A 20,593-nucleotide genomic window follows, 5' to 3' on the forward strand; every position below is an offset into this window, starting at 1 on the left:
GGGGCCTGTATTTCTAATAAGCTCCTTGGTGATGACCACATCTGCTACTTTGGAGACAGCACTCTGAATATTAAGATTTTAGGGGACAGAAAAAACTTTTCATCAACTTGTTACTACCAAATAATGGCTTCAAAATTTTACCTTGTTCAGAAAAATGTGTGTTTTAAAGTAAACCTTCAATAACTCTTAAGCAAATATAATATGGGAATCTTAAATACTACAGCCATATCAATGGGAGAAATACTTAGGGATAATTATCATTGAATCCCTTAAATCATGTGACAAAGTATAAAGATGATTTGCTTATAAAAATGGCCAGGCCTACTAATTAGAGGACTCTGTAGGCAAAAGTTAAAATTCTCCCACTTTATGGATGTGGAAATTGAGTTCTAGTGAAATCAAATAACTGGCCTAAGGTCATAAAAATTGGGTTGGAGACAAAGAGGATTTAAAACTAATTTTCTGACTAGAAAAAAATCAGTGCTGTTTCTACAATGTAACTGTTTCCACATGGTAACTAGAGAAATGTATAGAGTCACAAACAGGCTGAAAAATCCTTCAAGGGGCTTAAGATTTTTAAAATTTAACTATCAGGTCAATGCAACTAGATTCTGGGGGAAGGGAAAAGGACATTTGCTACTTCATTTTGTTATAATGTACACACATGTGCACATAATATTACTAAAAGCAAAAACTTTAGATTACCTATTCAAATATATCTCCAAACCTTGGTAAAGTTGATTCAAAAAAGGTAACAACATTCAAAACTCATAGGTGAATTTAAGCAATAACCTTCTTAAAAGGATAGTTTTGTTGCTATCTTTGGAGGTTTATTGATTTTTGTCCAGCATTCAATCTCACTGTATTTTCTTATCAGTTTGTAGAATTTCATTCACTATTTCTTTAAAGCTTGACTACTCTTTTTTAGTACAATTTTAATACACTTTCTACTGAATTATTGCAATATAATTTAAAGTCAGGGAACAATAATAACAGTAGGATTCCAAGTCCAATGTACTGTAGACTGATCTTAAAATAGAATCCAGAATAATAGTCCCCATTATCAGCTTTAGGACTGAAAGAGACCAAGAAATAAATAAGATGTAATGGGAAGGAAAAAAATCTAGTTCATTTCAAGGTGCAGTTCCTATTTCTTTGTATACAGTCAGCCACAGTCATTTCTTGAAGCTGAATAAATAAAGCAAAACATAACAACTAGCATCTAAAAACACATATAAAATTTAGTAATAATCATAAGAAGGAATATTTTTTCAATTGAAATGACTTCAATTTAGTTGAAATAGTTTTTCTCCTAAGTCAGAAATACCCATATTTTAAACCACTTTTCACATTTAGTCTATCTTCCAATAGCTACCAGCCTAGGTTAATATGGAAGCTAGGGGACAGCAGTTCCTTTCAAATTTATGTAGCTCAGGTCAGGACCTTTACCATTGGAACCACCTTAACCTGTTTCTTCCAGAGCAGGCTTTTACGGAAAAAATAGTGAACTGTACCAATCCTGTAGAATGTATATGTCTAAAGCATCATCTGACATTTTGTAGAGACTGCACTCAATAGAAACAGTGGGTTCTGCTCCTCATCTTAGAAACTAACTGAAGATTGCTTGGGGCAGTTTCAGTTCCATCTCAGCCATAATTCCCAATCTTTTGATGAGCTAATGACTTATAATCAATCTTTTTTCTCTTCTGCTTGTGACCTGCTCTGGTCTTTCTTCCCAGTTTCTCCTTGCATTTGCTCACTTTGGTTTCTCTAACTTGCAAGTGTGCTTGGTATGACACACCAGTCATTTTAGATCTCCAGGCTACTCAGTGGAGGTGAACATGTCAACCCAATCTCCTTCCCCCTTGGTGTCCATACATTCATTCTCTACGTCTGTGTCTCTTTCTGCTTTGCAAATAGGTTCATTTGTACCATTTTTCTAGATTCCATATATACATGTATGTGTTAATATATGATATTTGTTTTCTCTTGCTGACTTACTTCTCTCTGTATGAAAGACTCTAGGTCCATCCACATCTCTGTAAATGTCTACTTGCTTTAATGATCATTATATTTAAAGATATGTTAGTTCTACATTTCTCACAGGAAAAAGAGCCTATTCTGACTCAGTCTCAAACATGCAAACATACATGTTCAATTATAAAACTTTGGCTTTGGGGGATCATATGCATGCTACCGTAGGGCATATTTGACTACAGTCCTCATATTATTTTTGTATAATGAATACATGTCACATAGCATGTGTATCTTTGGTTGAAATAACCTGTGATTTGCTTTGTATCATTTCTCAAATTTAGGTAATTTATTTTCCTTGTGTGGACATAATTTAGTTAAAATTAGGTTTTTGACTAAAAAGTTATGATTTCTGAGGTTGTTAACTTTAAAAACTGCTCCCCAGTGTGTGAAATCCCTGATGATCCTACCTGAAACAAATGGAAAACTTATTTTTTAGATGTATCTTCAAAAAACCAGGATGCCTAGGATTCCCACAGAGGAATATGCATGCACACATTCAAACAATAAACACACAATGCAAATCACACAAATTTGTGATCTATCCTTAAGAAGTTCTGCAGATACAAGAAATGGTAATCCAGAAATAAAAGAACAATACCAGCTCCCTCCCCCAAACCAAACCCTAAAGATATATATAACGTGATTAAAGGCACTAAAGGGAATAGAAGTCACAAGAAGAAAAATAAAGAAAATGACTACAATAATCATAAAACTTCAACAAATAAAAATAGAGTCACTAAATTTAAAAACTAAGTTGATTCCGAATTGAGATAGAAAATATTATGAGTGATTAAGAAACATAGAAGTGTGACTGATACACCTGACAAGCATTTCAAAAGAAGAGAATAGAAAATATAAAGAAACAATATGAAAATAAGGAAGGATTTTCCAGAATATAAGGAAGATATGAATACTCCGGTTGAAAGAGTAAAGTGCCAATCAAGATAAACTGATGTATGAAACAAGATTAGTTGTTGTCTAAATTAGCAATCAAAGAAATAAAAGTTAAAATGAGGTGTATATATTTAGTTAACATTTTAAATATATAAATACTCAATGATGATAATGTGGATACTCATTCTTCTTTATCCATTCATTTATCAGTGGGCTCTTAGGTTATTTTCCTCTCTTGGCTCTTGTATACAATGCTGCAATAAACATAGGGGTGTGCTGGGATAAGTCACTTCAGTCGTGCTCGACTCTTTTCAACTCCATGGACCATAGTCTGATAGATTCCTCTGTCCATGGGGATTCTCCAGGCAACAATACTGGAGTGGGTTGCCATGCCCTCCTCCAGGGGGTCTTCCTGACCCAGGGATCAAACCTATGTCCCTTATGTCTCCTGCATTGGTGGGTGGGCTCTTTACCAGTAGTGCCACCATATTGCAAATCAAAACCACAATGAGCTATCTCCTCACAGCTGTCAAAATGGCTATTATAAAAAAGACAACTGAATCAGTTCTATTGAGGTGGATGAAACTGGAGCCCATTATACAGAGTGAAGTAAGCCAGAAAGAAAAACACCAATACAGTATACTAATGCATATATATGGAATTTGAAAGATGGTAACGATAACCCTATATGCGAGACAGAATAAGAGACACAGATGCATAGAACAGTCTTATGGACTCTGAGGGAGAAGGTGAGGGTGGGACGTTCTGGGACAATAGCATTGAAACATGTATATTATCATATGTGAAACAGAACACCATTCCATGTTCGATGCATGAGACAAATGCTCAGGGCCGGGGCAATGGGATGACCCAGAGGGATGGGATGGGGAGGGAGGTGGGTGGGGGGTCCAGGAAGGGGAACACATGTAAACCCATGGCTGATTCATGTCAATGTATGGCAAAAACTATTACAATATTGTAAAGTAATTAGCCCCCAACTAAAATACATAAATTTATTTTAAAAAAATAAAAATAAAAAAATTAAAAATCCAAAAAAAAAAAAAGACAACAAATAACAAATACTGGTGAGAATGTAGAGAACAGGGAACCCTCAAGTACTGTTAATAAGAATGTAAATTATGGAAAAGTGTGATGGGTCCTCAAAAAAATTAAGAATAGATGTACTATATGATCCTTTTGGATATTTATTGACTATTCATATTCCTCCTCTATGAATTGCTTGTCCATATTCTTTGACCATCTTTTATTAATAACAATTAGAAAAAAATATAGAGGAGTTCTTTATGGATTCTTGACCTCTCAACTGGTTTTGGTTATACCTGTTGGCATCGTCTTCTCCCAGTCGTATCTTCTAATTTTACCTTGTCTTTTGTCATATGGAAAGATTTAAATTGTTACTTCCTGGAAGTGGAAGTCCCACCTTGTTTTTAAACTCCTCCAAAGTATTCATCATAGTATGAGTTTTAATAGCAATGCCTAATAAGTTTTGGTCACACATATGTCCACTTCTTTGCTCACCATCATCTTTTGCCTTTCCATGACTTCAAGGTCCAGCCTCTTTCTCATTTCAGTATAATCTTTAGGAAAAAGAAATGGCAACCCATTCCAGTATTCTTGCCTGGAAAATATTCCATGGACAGAGGAGCCCAGTGGGCTACAGTCCATGGGGTCAAAAAGAATCGGACATGACTGAGCGACTGAGCACAGCCTACAGCATTATTATTATCATAATTTTTTTCAATTGTTTTGCTTCATTTTTAATGTTCTTACCAATTTCCTACTAGAGCATTCATCTTTGTTCTGTTTTCCAATCTCTTTCCACATCCACATATTCCTGTTCTAACACCACATTGTTTTAAAAAGTGTTTCTTTAATACATTTTTATATAAGCAAGTATCTTCTCTTTATTTTTGTTCTTCAAAAATTTCTCGGCTGTCTCATATTTTAAAATTTCCAGATGAATGTTAAAATCACTTTCTTAAGTTTCAAAAATCCTCTTGGGATTTTGATCTGAATTACAGGTAAATTACATCTGAATTTTTGAAAACTTGGCTTGTTTATATTGTTTAGTCTTCCTATCCAGGAACATGTTCTTCTACATTTACGTAAACCTTGTATCTGTCCTAGTGAAGTTTTGTAACTTTCTTCAGCCAATTTTTAGTTTTTTGTTTCTGGGTATTTTGTATATTATGTTGTCATTGTAAGTGGTCTCATTTTCCAACTATGTTTTCTAACTACCTATTATCAGTACAGGTCTTCCCTGGTGGCTCAGACTGTAAAGAATCTGCCTGCAATGTGAGAGACCCAGGTTTGATCCCTGGGTCGGGAAGAGCCCCTGGAGGAAAAGAATGGCTACCCACTCCAATATTCTTGCCTAGAAAATTCTATAGACAGAGGAGCCTGGAGGGCTACAGTCCGTGGGGTCACAAAGAGACACAAGTGAGCGACTAACACTTTCACTTTTTCCCCCACTTATTATAGGTATATAAGAAAGCTCTTTAATCTGTTCACTGACTTTGCTTCCTGCACTTCACTGACTTTGCTTCCTGGCACTTCACTAAAGTCATTAGTTCTGAGATTTTTTATTTAGAATCTTTTCAATTTTTATGCAGAGATTTCTTACTGCATTCACTAGAATTTCTATACCACTATTAAATAATTATAGTGATGCAACACACTTGTCTTGTTCTTGATGTTGATTATGTCCCCAGTGTGTTGTTGGTACAGATGTTGGTTATTGTTTTCTTCTCAATATCATAATATTAAGGGCCTATTCTTTCATTCCCAGGCTTTTAAAAAATTAACACTTGGTTTAATTAATCCAAAAATGAATGTTGAAATTTAGCAAATGCGTCTTTTGGACACCTGTTGAGATAGTCTTATATCATTTTCTTTTGACCTATGGAAATGATATACTAGAGATTTCCTGATGTTTTCCTCCTAATATTCTGCAATAAACTATATTAGGTGATATTAGTTTTAAAATATTGTCCATATTTTATTTGCTTAGTGCTTTATGTTAGGTTTTTTTTTTTCATTTTAAGAGTATCATTCTTTAAATCCTCTGTGTTACACTTGGCAAGATTTTATGTCAGGGTTACATTAGCTTCAAAAAATGCATTTGCCATGATCTGACTTTTTAAATCACTGGCTATTTAAATACTCCATGAAAATCTGAAAAGAAAAACCAACAAATAATCAGTGTGGGAATTTGAATACAGCTTCCCAATAGAATATAAGCTGCAAGGAGGATTTCTGTCTGTTTTGTTCACTACTGTATTCCCTACTGCTCTAGAACAGTGCCTGGTATTCAATAAATGTTTGTTGAATAAATGGAAAGTAATGAATAGTCTTCCTGGACATTTAATAGAGTTGTTTGGAAGGTTTTTTTTTTTCTTCTTGATTTATCCTGTGTTTTGCTCTATAAAGCTCTTTCAGGGCATCACTTATGTGCACACGCATGCACACACACACACACTGCTCCTCAAAAAAAAAAAAACTGGTTTATTTTAAACACTCAAATAAACATATCATTAGAAAAATCTGTATTGTGCTTAAACTTCCCACTGAAATTAATAACAATTATCAACATTTTCCATTATTACAAGTTGTGAAAAGGCTGCAAATTATATTTTAATATAATTTTCAGGTTGGCATTTCAAAGTTTCAGTGACAAACATAATGAATTGTTAAAGTCTCAATTTGAGATGGACACTGTAGCTCATTCTCTTAGTAAAAAAGTTAAAAGCAATTCTTCTTCCAAGTCACTTAATACTTTCCAGAACAGATTACAGATCTAAAGGTCACTTAAAATAAGCTCTAAATGTCACTTAAAGGAAAACAATGTCACTGAAAATAAAATACCAGATTTAAGCATCATCATTCAGATTATATAATCTTTTTTATTTTGCCTCTATTACAACATCAGGGGTGATATGGGGGTAGAGGAACAAAAAAATCTCTGGTTAGGTTTGATCATAACTATATTATCTTTATCCTTTCTCTTTTTAAAGAAAAGAAATATGGTGTAGAAACTTTGTCTCAATCTGATTAATTTTAAAGGGCATGTTCTCAGCAAAATTCTATGGCAATTTATATGTAGTGAAGTCTGGATTATGCTGTCAGTGATCAATGATCTGTGGTATATTTAACAAGTACAACATACTACTCATTTATTTGACTGTGGATTGTATGATGTGATTCGAAATGAAAGGAAGCTATAATTGAAAAGTACGGAGCAACCAGGAAAAAAATGAAATGAAACAAACCTACCATGCCCTCTGTTGATGAAATGTGTGACTAGAGAATGTATGATTGGAAAGAAAAAATTCAACATGTTTCTTAGTTCTTTTTTTTAAGTTTCTCTAAATTATGTTCTAATTGAATTTCATAAAATAAGCATTTTATATTCTCCTGTTTTTATAGCATTCAGCACAAAATTATGTCAGTTAAAAGGACAAAGTATCCATGTATAAATGGTAATGCAGTAGGCCCAGTCAGATGGCCTTGAATAGGTGTGATCTACCTGGAACTCATTCTCAAAGAACAACATTTGGAAAGGAAGAGCCATTTTTAGACAATTTCAATAAAGGCAAGGTGGAAAAGGCAGAAGGATATAATTCTGAACAAGCCCGATTGCTGTCCTCCCTCTCCTTTTCCCTAATCTTCAAATATCAGCCAAGTCCTTATAAATGATGAAGTTCATGTGCGTCTTATGGGTGCAAGGATGGGTTGGTATCCTGAGACAAAATCTGAATCTCCTTCTCTAGAAAGTGTCAGAGAGATTGACAGACATCCTTCAATAACTCCTCATCTTCTCCTTCTCAGTAGCATAACCATAAATTTTGATTTGGCTCAGTACACAGAACAAAAACTATATTTCTTGGCCTTCTTTGTAGCTAGATTTGACCACTTATCTACATTCTGGCCAGTAATGAAAGTGGTAGTATCATGTGCAACTTTGGGGAAATTCCTTAAAAGACAAGAGGCTCATCCTTGTTCACATTTTCCACCAGCCTGGTAACAGGACAATTCAGCAACTATCTTGGACCATGAGGTGGAAGATGAATACTGAAGATGACAAAGCAAAAGAGTATAACAAACCAGGGTTCCCAATACATTTATGAATCTCCCCTGCCCACCCTGAATTGCTTGTCTTTTAATCAACTCTGTTTATTTGTTTAAGTTATTGTTACAATGAAATATTCTTCAGCTTTAAAAAGAAAATTCTGACAAGGGCTACAACATGGATGAACCTTGAAGGCATTATACTTACATTCTGTAAACCAGTCACAACACAACAAATATTGTGTAATTTCACTTACATGAGATACTTAGTATATTCAAATTCATAGAGACAGATAGTAGAATGGTAGTTTTCAGAGGATGAGTGGAGGGGTGAATAGGAACTTAGTGTTTAATGAGGACAGATTTTCAGTTGGAAGAGATGAAAAAGTTTTGGAGATAGATGGTTGCACAACAACGCAAATTTACTTACTGTCACAGAAGTGTACATTTAAAATTGGTTAAAATGATAAATTCTGTTTTATATACTTTACCACAACAAAAAATGCAAAAAAGTCAATGATTAGCAACAATGTGCATGATGAGAATATTTTCCAAAATCTCTGAAGTGCTCCTTTGGATACCAGTAAGATCAAAATTCAAAATTCTATTGTTGGAGACAATGTTACTGGGCTTCGCTCAATTTTATTTGGTGAAACAAGAAATTGTTAACTGCAGTTACGTGCCTACACTGACATGAGGGAATTTCTTACATATCTAGAGCTTCAATTGCCATTTACATGCAGATGCCTCATAAATGTATGACTTCAATTATTTCCCTGAGATCAATTATTTCATGTTTCAAAGTGTTAGGTTGGAAGTTAGACATGAGCAACCAGAGGAGGCCTGGCTATAAGGGATACAAGCCTATCTCTGAACTCCATCCAAGAAACACCCAGGAGAGCTCACAGACATGCTACAAAATAACCACACTTTTCAACTCCTGCACATGCGCCCCAGGCACAAGTGGATACAAAATGACCACAGGGGCTTCTCCAAGTAACTTTAGGCAGTTAGGCTCTCATTAAGGGTTCATGAATAGTCTACATCTAATTATGACAGAATTATGGGAAGACATAAATAATACAACTTGCTGTTATATAACATAATTGTCAATTGGCCTTGAGCATATGCCCATTTGCATTCTCTTTCATTGATTGGTGGTAGGTGCAAGCCCTACTTTGCATCAAGCATAACCAGAAGGAGGAGACTGGAAGTATAAAGTGGGGAAGCCAAGCAGGTTTGACAGGCAGGATGAGGGCAACTCTCTTGGGAGTGTTGGACTAAGAAAAGCTCTGTCTGCTTGAGTTGAATGTTCTACAGCTTTTGGTCCATCACTTCAATTTTTTGTTGCGACAAAACAAGAATCAGGGAAGAGAAATAAACCAACCTGACAAAAGTCGTGTTAAACTCAACATGCCCAACACCAAATTCATGGTCAGCATCCCCATATTTTGTTATTTGCCATCCATCTGATTAAGTAAGCCATAAAGCCAGGACCTTCACTCTCCTTTACATCTCACATCCTATCATATGCTTCTGTGCCATCATGTACCTCCTGTTATCAGTTATTTCATTAATACTTTTACATTATTTCTGTATTTGGTTGCTACCTATCTCTCACACTAGAGTGCACATTCTGGGTGAGCAGAGACTTTAGTTTTGCTCATAATCGTATTCCCAGAATACAGCACAGTGCCTGCCCTTTACATGGGTGTTTAATAAATACATGTTAAATAAATCTTTAAGGTTTGAATTCATAATTGGGAAAAAAGTTTGATATAATAAAGGTAATTCCTCTCCTTCCTGTCTTTATGAAGATGTGAGCTATTCCCCAAGCAGAGTTAGTGGGTTACAGTTTGACACTTATCTTGAGATTATCCTGGCTATTGCTTTAGTACTGACTTTTAGTTCAGTGTTGTCTTGTACATTTACCTGAATTTCTTGAACACTTCTAACTTGTACAACGATTCCTGTATCTGTCCCTTCTCATTCACTAATCCAAATATACTGTTCCATTCCTTGGATGGAGAATAGTAAATATTTGAGGCTAACAAGTGTAGGTAGAGGTCCTGAGGATGAGGATGAGGATGAGGGAATGGGGGTTTATCTCAGAACTCAAACTCTCTGGATTCAAGCTAGTTTCAAATGAGTTTACTTAACACCTGAATCTGTTTCTGCATTTCCCAAAGTAGACACACCATTAAAGATACCTATAGCACAAAATTATTGTGAGAACTATATGGAGAAATGGCCCTGGAATTACTTTTTAAACTGTACGGTGGCACAAATGTACATTATCCCAATGTGAACATGGTTGGAGTGAATCCTAAAATAGCAGCGGGGATGGTAAGGAGGTATTTGGCCACGACTCACAATATATAGGTTACTACTTTTACAGTGTATTTCTACCTTGCTTTTGAACTTGTTTTTGAAATGAATAATGAAGTGGTTGCAGCAAAGAAAAAAATCTTAACAGAAAAAAGAGGTGGGGGAGCACTTTTAAAATCTAGCATTTAACCAATGTGGCGTCTTTACTTCTACTGCGTTTCAGCTTCCCGAAAACCCCAAACTCTCCCACCATCTCTAACTATCCTCTCTAACTGTAATCAGGTGTGCGGTATGTGCTGCCTGGTTTCCCCTCAAGCCGGTGTTACGTCATCAGATTGTGACGTACCGTCCCCTGTGCGTGCTCAATTGTGAGGTCACACGCTCTCTCCGGTATATAAAGCTGGACGCTGCCTAGCGCCCCACTGCACCAGGCGGTGAGGGACGCTGAGCATCCTGGCCCGCGGCTTCCCGGGCAGCTAGCGGCCCCCTGCTTCCCAACTGCCAGCTGAGCGCCTTAGTGCCCGAGAAGAGGGAAGAGGTTTGAAAAGGCGCCATGAGCCTCCTGTTCCTACTAGTGAGCAGCATTCTGTTCGCCTTCATGTTTGTCTTCTGGAAAACCTGGGTTCAGGTAAAGTGTGTAAGATGAAGCTCAACAAATACATGGCTTGGGGAGGGAGGTGTGTTTAAGAGAGTAGAAAGGTAGTAAAGTCAGAGTAAGGTGGGGGTCACCCCATTCCTTTTTCCTTTGAAAGCGCTCAGATGTTGATTCTTTACCTCACACTCCTCCCATGTTGACCAGTGGTTTCACAGCTGTACTATGTTGTGAAAAGCCCCAAGTCACTAGGTGATGGGGTCAGTTTTTCATCCACTTGGAAAGTACAGCAGAAAGTGTCCATCTGCCCCCTCCCATTTTAAGAAACTGTACCTACTCTGTTCCTCTCTGGGTTTTACTACCCCATGTGATTCTGTTTGCCTCTTCCTCCCTTGTATTTTCGTTTTCAGTCATCTTTATGACAGCTTTGGGTGGGGGAGGGGCATCACAAATAATTAAGGTCAAAATGTGGGTTTCCTGGTGATGTTTAAAGTTCCAAGTGAAGTGCTTTTAGATAAGAACAAACAGGGTCCAAGTATAGACCTACTGGAATGCCCAAGAGATGTAAGCCAAGGCTATGGCAATTTGGCATCAGAAGGCTACTTTCATATTTTTTTTTTCTCACTCTTTGTTTGGGAAGGACTTGTTTCCAAATTAATGTATTCATTCAACAGATTTTTGATCTTGGGGGAGGTCAATCAGTTCATTTTGGTAAGCCAAGACTAAGAATGTTATTATTTGGTGGTATTTGGACATTGCTAAAGTCAATAAACTACATATGTTTAATTTCCTTCCCTTACAGAGAAACACTGGTGAAATGTCATCAAATTCAACTTCTCTTGCACTAGTAAGATCATCCTCTTCTACTCAGTCAGCTAATAGCAATACTGATAAGAGTCTTTCAGTCAATGGTCTCTCTCGGGATATCTTAATTAATTTCCCACACTCAATAGCCATGCAGAAGCGAATATTGGTAAACCTCAGGATCGTGGAATACAAGCTGGCTGAACTGGAACAATTCCTAGTTACTAAGGGTTTAAATGGTGCATTAGTTAACCAGAAATCCACTGACAAGCCTACAGAATGTAACAACAATTGAGGCAATCATTAAAGGCACTTTGAGTGGATTCATTTGATTATATGTGTTTATACCAAATGAATTATTATTTAAAAGGGGAGGGGTGCCAAGTTAGATACAAAATCCAGACATTTGTCCGTTTGCTTACATTTAGAGAGTTGATTATGTCGCTAACATATTTTACTGGAGAAGGAATGAAAGCACAATAAAGAAACCGTTTTGTTTTCTTTTTAATTAGCTACAGTAAAAAGAATATAGTTGAGATATAGTGATTTTAACTTCAATTGTGAAAAAGCTATTTTTTCTAATGGTTTACAATACAATACTGTACATGTCTCCAAGTTTGCATTAAAGTAAATGAGATTTGATGGAACTTTTTTCCATTATGCAGAATAGTCTAACACTGTTGACTCTGTGTAATAATATTAAGAGCTATCATTGAGCACCCTAAAATGTGCCAGGGACTCTGTAAAGATCTGTGCTTTACACACTTGTAAAGATAGTCACAGAAATTCTTAACTACTCTTCATAGTCGGCTATTGAAGTAGACTACTTTTCCAGCACCACCTCTGCTACTAATTAGATATTTCATTAGAAGTGTGCCTAAATCTTCCCTGAATTGCAAGTCACCTGTAGAAAATCATATGCATTTTTTTATTTGGTGAAAAACCCACAGCTCAAATAGCACCAAAATATAATGGTAGAATGTATGTGATATAATATGGCTTAAAATTAGAGTATTTATATTCTGTATTTAGCAATCTATTTTAAATATTTTATAAAATCTAGTAATCTGTTGATACTCACTAACAGCATTTGACCTACCCTCAGAGAAAACCCTCAGAATATCTAACACAAGTTCATCTTATGTGTATGTTAGTTGCTCAATCATGTCCAACTCTTTGCAACCCCATGGACTATAGCCCGCCAGACTCCTCTGTCCATGGAATTGTCCAGGCAAGAATACTGGAGTGCATAGCCATTCCCTTCTCCAGGGGATCTTCTTGACCCAGGGATTGAACCCAGGTCTCCTACATTGCAGGCAGATGCTTTACCATCTGAACTACCAGGGAAGCCTCAAAGAAAATCCTCAAAATATCTAACACAAGTTCATCATATATATGTACATAATTCACTGAGATTGTTCAATTACAGGCCTACCTATCTACCTAACTTCATGCCCCCTGCCCCCCAAATAAGTTACCAGTATAAAGGAACAACTTAATCCCTTACTCATTTAATCTTCAATCAAAAGGAAAAGGAATTAAAAATGTATAAGAAATTAATGCTTAAATTTATTCTTTTATTCATCATTTGACAAGAACAAAAAGCCCAGCAGTAGTATATGTGGTTCTTAAACATATTTTAGAGTCACAGATTTCTTTTGATATTCTGATGAAAAATATGGACTCTTGCAGTAGAAAAACATGCATATACACATACATGTAGAAAAATATTACATGTAATTTCAGCCTCATACAATCTCTGAAGCTCATGTTAAGAACCTTAAGAATAATGGAAAAGTTTCTTGCATAGTTAGGTAATACTAGATTGTGATGTTAAACCAGTTGTAAATGATATATAATCAGCGTATAAATCTATTAGTGATATGATGTTCTCATTATCTTTTGTAAAGAAATTGGCACATAGGACTTTCTAACTTGACTGCCCTCATTCTTGACAAGTTTCACGAGTTTATCTCCCATAAGTATGTAAATAAGTTATCATAAGTATGTAAATAGTAACTTATTCAAGTAAATCAAAATCATTCTACTTATCTATTAACTATATATATTACAATCATAAGATCTTAGATTTGAAGCCATTTCCTCATTAGTATTTTGTTCCATGTTCTATTTGAAATTGGACTTCAGGGTGTATAATGAACTACTTCAAATTTTGTGAAACACAGTAGAAATTAGATGGGTCATGTTTTTCTTCCAACCATAACATACAGAAGACATTTTATGGGGAAATAAATAATCAAAGCTTCTGGATTCCATTTTCGAGATTTATCACTTACTGGCCATAGTTTTCTGTCTTTTTTTTTTTTAATTAGTTTATTTTCTATTTCTGTCTTATTTCACTATTTGTAAATAAAGAATATAACTACTAAGTTCACCTTAAAAAAGTGAACTATGAAGGCATGGAGATTTTAGACATGAATCAAAGATATTAAGCAATAGTCTTCATATACATAGTTCAGTTTTTCCATGTATACATATATGTATGGCATTTCTAATTTTCAATTTTACCACTTTCTTTTAAATATATTTATTTTCCTCAGCTTTATGAAAAAGAAACATTGTGTATTAAGAAATATAAGCAAATAGTATTTAAAAACTTTTATAATAGAAAACATAACTATTTTCTAAATAACCAGCTCAAAATAAACCCTTCAGTATATTAGAAAAATATTGTAGTGATACAAAATTTTTATTGTGAAATAAAGGCAGCTATGTATGTGTTAACAGATAGATAAATCACATTGCTAAATATTAGTAGATTCACATTTTTGTATTACATTCCTGTTGAAATTGGAAAGCTCATAGATCTCATTCTGGTTTTCTACTGTCACTAATATTAGATATTTCATGGTTAGTCTCTTTTTTAGGATCTAACATGTTTTCATATCTTTTCCCACGATGTTTTTCCAGGTATGGCCCCCAGTTAGCAGCTGGTCTGCAGCAGGTTGCAATGCGCTGAGAAGCAAAAAAAAAAAAAAAATTTCATTATAGAGTGTTATGTCTTCTTGCTAACGAAAATGAAATAAGAACATAAAAAAGTAAAAAAGTGATCATGTAAATTCTTAATTGTCTACAGAAAAAAAAATGATACCCAAATTTAACCAATTTGTTAATAGAACTGTATTAACTACAAAGCCAAAATAACTGAGTATGTAAATGAGCTCAAAAGGAAGTGTGTGAACCCATTCAAGCAACAGTATCACTTCACATACTTTCATTGAATTTCTATCCTGGCTTTAGAGTAAGGGTTAGGTTAGGATCTAAACCAGTGTATGACTGGGAAGTTTCAAGAATCAAAGGGTAAAGCCATTCATCTAGATCCACTAAACACTGACCTAAATCTTGAATCCAGTCTGACTTCTGAGCCTACCTAGACATTGTCCTACTGAGATAGCATAATCAACTCCATTCCCTTAGGCCTCCATGAAAGAGGGATAACTCAGGGTCTAGGTTGGGTTCAAGGTAATTTGCCAGACTTTTTCCAGTTTCAACATGCTATTATAGTATGTATTATAACCAGATGAAGTTTTAAAGGTGAAAATTATAAAGGAAAAAGGTCAATTGCTTTGTGTCATCTCAGTTCAGTTCAGTCACTCAGTCGTGTCCAACTCTTTTGCAACCCTATGGACTGTAGCCCACCAGGCTCTTCTGTCCATAGGATTCTCCAGGCAAGAATACTGGAGTGGGTTGCCACTTCCTTCTCCAGGGGATCTTCCCAACCCGCATTTCATGTCTCCTGCATTGGCAGGCGGGTTCTTTACCCCTAGCACCAAGATACCATAACTTTTATGTGCTAAGCATTTTAATAGGGCCTGAGGATATGATAGCAATCAAGACAAGACCCCTTCTTAAAGAAGCTTATAGTCTAGTACATGGAGACACAAAAATATATATCCAGTATAATACAATGTTATGCACATAGTAACAAATTTATCAAGTATAAAAGTTACCTGAAGGGAAGAGTGATTAATTTGATCTCATGTTCAAAATCTCATATTAACCTTCATTTTGATAAGTACTTTATATTATAAAGTATAAATAATATTAACATGCTTACTTGAAAGATGTTTCCTTTAGCTTTAATTATGTTTATGATAGCCATGATTGGAATCCAGATAATGCAGAAAGTAATCATACACCAGCCTACAGCAACTCCCCAGTTAGGGTATGGAATTTGGGCATACTTAGGTCTACGAAACTGTATCACTGACCAGATCAAGATTGACTGTGAAAGTAAAATATGAAAAGAAAATGGTCAAGATTAGACTTTATTGCATTAATGGTTTCAGTTGTACTAATTATTAGCAGTTTTATTCCATTCCTTAGAAATAACTTATCAAAAACAATTAAGATGAAAATACATTCAAGGTGACTAAGATAATCAGGTAACTAGCCAGAAAATCAAGTTCTAAATGAACCAATCTAAATAACTTGTATTTCAAACCTCACATTAAAGGAAAAATTACTCATTTTCATCCCAAAATATTAAGCTCTATTTTTGGCATTTTTATTGTATACTTTTATTTTGAAACACTTTATTCTGGGATTCAGATGTTTTCTACATTAATAAAACTTTAAGAACACTTTAATAGAAAAATAAATAACTTGTATTTGTCTTATAAAAATTAGCATTGATACAGATACTTGTACAACACGTATTTCAGTAAAATACTTTACCATAAAATATATCTGTTGAAAGTAAAATAATATCTGAAATTTATATTATTGAACTTTTAACTTTCACTTATAATAGCATGATTTTATTCTGTGCTATCTGGAGGAGGAAATATGGCAACCCACTCCAGTATTCTTGCTTGGAGAATTCCATGGACAGAGGAGCCTGGTGGGCTACAGTCCATGGGGTCGCAAAGAGTCAGACACAACTGAAGTGACTTAGCACGCATGCATTCTGTGCTGTAAGCTAGCCAGCATATCAGTTAGTTCAATGACAATGTAAAATACATTTTAGTGAACATGCCTTGTGCCTTGCTTAGCAGTAGTTTCTATTTATTTCCCACTACACAGAGTACCCCTAACTCCACACCCAAAACGTACACGCATTCACACATGGATACGTAGTTACCAAAGCACTTTCTTATTGAAAAAAAAAAACATGTTTGGGTAACACAGTGAATCTTAAAGATGAAAGTATTTTAAGGCCAAGTTTTTTTAAAAGTGTTAAAAAAAAAAACCCTACCAGACTGTTGCAGTATTAAAACTAATTATATAGAAATGTGTAAAGCAAACAAAATGAACAAAACCCAAAAATTCCTTTAATTTCACTACACTAATTTAAGTTTATTTCACAATTACCATAGTTTCATATAATTACAAGAGAATGGATGAGGGATAGTGGAGTCTAATATGTATGACTTTATACAAAATAGATGATAATGTATATCATTTAATATTGAATACCTTTGCATTTTAAAGTAAATCCAGTTGTCAAACCTAGAAATCAATGAAATTAGCTGGCTAAAATGTCTAGTTAGATCTTCTAAGTTGATAAAGGGCTTATTTTATTATGGAAACTTGTCAAATGAGGAAAACAATATTTAGTAGCACTGTCAAAGCCAAATATTAAAAAACACCCTCCAAAATAAAGTGTAGATCAAATTACATAATGCCCTTTTCTAGGGAAATTGTTGAAGCATGGAGGCAGGGAGAACCAAAATTCAACCTCAGTAAAGTTTCCCCCTGCCCCACCCCCACCATTATCTCTAGCCCATAGTAATTTTTTGTCCCCTGAAGTGTTTACTTGGCATTCAGCCTTTTACTGTCCTGAACTGTTATTTAGAGTTATTTTTTGTTTTCCTTCAGCTCCTGCTCCTGCTGCTGCTGCTAAGTCGTTTCAGTCATTTCCGACTCTAGGCGGCAGCCCACCAGGCTCCTCTGTCCCTGGGATTCTCCAGGCAAGAATACTGGAGTGGGTTGCCATTTCCTTCTCCAATGCATGCACGTATGCTAAGTAGCTTCAGTCATGTCCGACTCTGTGCAACCCTGTGGACAGCAGCCCACCAGGCTCCTCTGTCCACAGGATTCTCTAGGCAAGAATACTGGAGTGAGTTGCCATGTCATTCTCCCTTCAGCTCCTAAATTGCACTAATTTTTAATATAAACAATTGCCTCTATTGACACACATGAGTTTTCGTAATGTCAGATACTACTTCCCATAAAAAATATGCATTAATAACTGAGTGTTGTTTCTTAGCAATTAGTATATTCAGATTGAATTCCTTGAAGGCAGAGACTGGGTCTTAAACAGAGAGGTTAAGAACATTGTAGGTGGCTTAGCATATTTTTTAGGGAATGGGCAAATGACTGGTTTTTAAAAAATTTATTGTATTGATAATTTTTAGCTATCTTGTCCTAGATACTTTTTAGGATACCTTTAAGTCTCAAATGGTAAATGTTTAAGCCTATGGCCTCAGAAATAATGCAACAAAGAGAGGCACTGTAATTTTGGCAACTTGGAGACACCAGTCATGAAAAGTTGAAAATCATTGATTTTAAAATGATATTGATTTGCTTTATTGTATTTAATGTAAATAATTCAAGTTCATCTTCAGTTCAGTTCACTTCAGTCGCTCAGTTGTGTCTGACTCTTTGTGACCCCATAAATCGCAGCACGCTAGGCCTCCCTGTCCATCACCAACTCCCGGAGTTTACCCAAACCCATGTCCATTGAGTTGGTGATGCCATCCAACTATCTCATCCTCTGTCATCCCCTTCTCCTCCTGCCCTCAATCCTTCCCAGCATTAGGGTCTTTTCCAATGAGTCAACTCTTCGCATGAGGTGGCCAAAGTATTGGAGTTTCAGCTTCAACATCAGTCCTTCCAATGAACACCCAGGACTGATCTCCTTTAGGATGGACTGGTTGGATCTTCTTGCAGTCCACGGGACTCTCAAGAGTCTTCTCCAACACCACAGTTCAAAAGCATCAATTCTGCAGCACTCAGCTTTCTTCACCATCCAACTCTCACATCCATACATGACTACTGGAAAAACCATAGCCTTGACTAGACGGACCTTTGTTGGCAAAGTAATGTCTCTGCTTTTTAATATGCTATCTAGATTGGTCATAACTTTCCTTTCAAGGAGTAAGCGTCTTTTAATTTCATGGCTGCAATCACCATCAGCAGTGATTTTGGAGCCCAAAAAAATAAAGTCTGACACTTTTTCCACATCTATTTGCCATGAAGTGACCAGATGCCATGATCTTAGTTTTCTGAATGTTGAGCTTTAAGCCAACTTTTTCACTCTCCTCTTTCACTTTCATCAAGAGGCTATTTAGTTCTTCACTTTCTGCCATAAGGGTGGTGTCATCTGCATATCTGAGGTTATTGATATTTCTCCTGGCAATCTTGCTTCCAGCTTATGCTTCATCCAGTCCAGCATTTCTCACGATGTACTATGCATATAAGTGAAATAAGCAGGGTGACAATATACAGCCTTGACGTACTCCTTTTCCTATTTGGAACCAGTCTGTTGTTCCATGTCCAGTTCTAACTGTTGCTTCCTGACCTGCATACAGGTTTCTCAAGAGGCAGGTCAGGTGCTCTGGTATTCCCACCTCTTTCAGAATTTTCCACAGTTTATTGTGATCTACACAGTCAAAGGCTTTGGCATAGTCAGTAAAGCAGAAATAGATGTTTTTCTGGTACTCTCTTGCTTTTTCGATGATCCATTGGATGTTGGCAATTTGATCTCTGGTTCCTCTGCCTTTTCTAAAACCAGCTTGAACATCTGGAAGTTCACGGTTCACGTATTGCTGAAGCCTGGCTTGGAGAATTTTGAGCATTACTTTACTAGTGTGTGAGATGAGTGCAATCGTGCAGTAGTTTGAGCATTCTTTTGCATTGCCTTTCTTTGGGATTGGAATGAAAACTGACCTTTTCCAGTCCTGTGGCCACTGCTGAGTTTTCCAGATTTGCTGGTATATCGAGTGCAGCACTTTCTCAGCATCATCTGTCAGGATTTGAAATAGCTCAACTGGAATTCCATCACCTCCACTAGCTTTGTTCGTAGTGATGCTTTCTAAGGTCCACTTGACTTCACATTCCAGGATGTCTGGCTCTAGGTAAGTGATCACACCATCGTGATTATCTGGGTCATGAAGATCTTTTTTGTACAGTTCTTCTGTGTATTCTTGCCACCTCTTCTTAATATCTTCTGCTTCTGATAGGTCCATACCATTTCTGTCCTTTATTGAGCCCATCTTTGCATGAAATGTTCCCTTGGTATCTCTAATTTTCTTGAAGAGATCTCTAGTCTTTCCCATTCTGTTGTTTTCCTCTATTTCTTTGCATTGATTGCTGAGGAAGGCTTTCTTATCTCTCCTTGCTATTCTTTGGATCTCTGCATTCAGATGGGAATATCTTTCCTTTTCTCCTTTGCTTTTTGCATCTCCTCTTTTCACAAGTTTTATCTTACAAGCGTTTAAATATATACATTATTAATACCAGATTCATGGCATGTTAATACTTACCGTTAAAAGGATAGGCGTAATGACAAACCAGCAAGCTCTCCACCATAGCCAGAATATCCACCTTTTTGCTCCAATCATCATTTCTATATCGTCAATAAACCTGTTCCCTCCTAAAAACAGCAATAAAGAGTGCATTCAGCCCTTACTGATACTTTCATTCATTAATCATTCTGGCTCTAAGTTATCTTTCCATGTCTAAACATTTTCCTATACTAGAGCAATGAAGCATATAATACCTTTAACTACATTTTATTCATAATAAATTTTTGCCCAGTATATTATACTTAGTTATTTTAGTAAACATAATGAAAAGGAATAAAATTAAATCATTTTAATAAAA

General features: G+C 35.8%; 2 protein-coding genes across 3 annotated transcripts in view; one reads left to right on the plus strand and one right to left on the minus strand.

Annotated features, from left to right (window-relative positions):
• Positions 1 to 10,768: 10,768 nt before the first annotated feature.
• On the plus strand, positions 10,769 to 12,038 carry CT83 (cancer/testis antigen 83). Its single transcript, XM_081565771.1, has 2 exons — positions 10,769 to 10,975; positions 11,742 to 12,038. The coding sequence occupies exons 1-2, from the start codon at positions 10,901 to 10,903 to the stop codon at positions 12,036 to 12,038; spliced, it is 372 nt and encodes a 123-aa protein (XP_081421897.1). The 5' UTR covers positions 10,769 to 10,900.
• Positions 12,039 to 14,058: 2,020 nt separating this feature from the next.
• The window catches only part of SLC6A14 (solute carrier family 6 member 14), a 29,839-nt gene continuing 23,304 nt past the window's right edge, over positions 14,059 to 20,593 (minus strand). Inside the window, exons 12-14 of one of the 2 annotated variants that reach the window (XM_081565769.1) lie at positions 20,254 to 20,363; positions 15,822 to 15,989; positions 14,059 to 14,719 (exon numbers count right to left, since the gene is read on the minus strand). In XM_081565769.1, coding sequence (XP_081421895.1) covers positions 14,573 to 14,719; positions 15,822 to 15,989; positions 20,254 to 20,363 — 425 coding nt within the window. In that variant the 3' untranslated portion in view covers positions 14,059 to 14,572. The remainder of the gene's footprint in view (positions 14,720 to 15,821; positions 15,990 to 20,253; positions 20,364 to 20,593) is intronic. The other variant, XM_081565770.1, reaches the window with a different exon arrangement.

The sequence above is a fragment of the Giraffa tippelskirchi genome, chromosome X (genome assembly GCF_054371585.1).
Source record: "Giraffa tippelskirchi isolate mGirTip1 chromosome X, T2T-mGirTip1v1.2.pri, whole genome shotgun sequence".
Classification (NCBI taxonomy): Eukaryota; Metazoa; Chordata; class Mammalia; order Artiodactyla; family Giraffidae; genus Giraffa; species Giraffa tippelskirchi.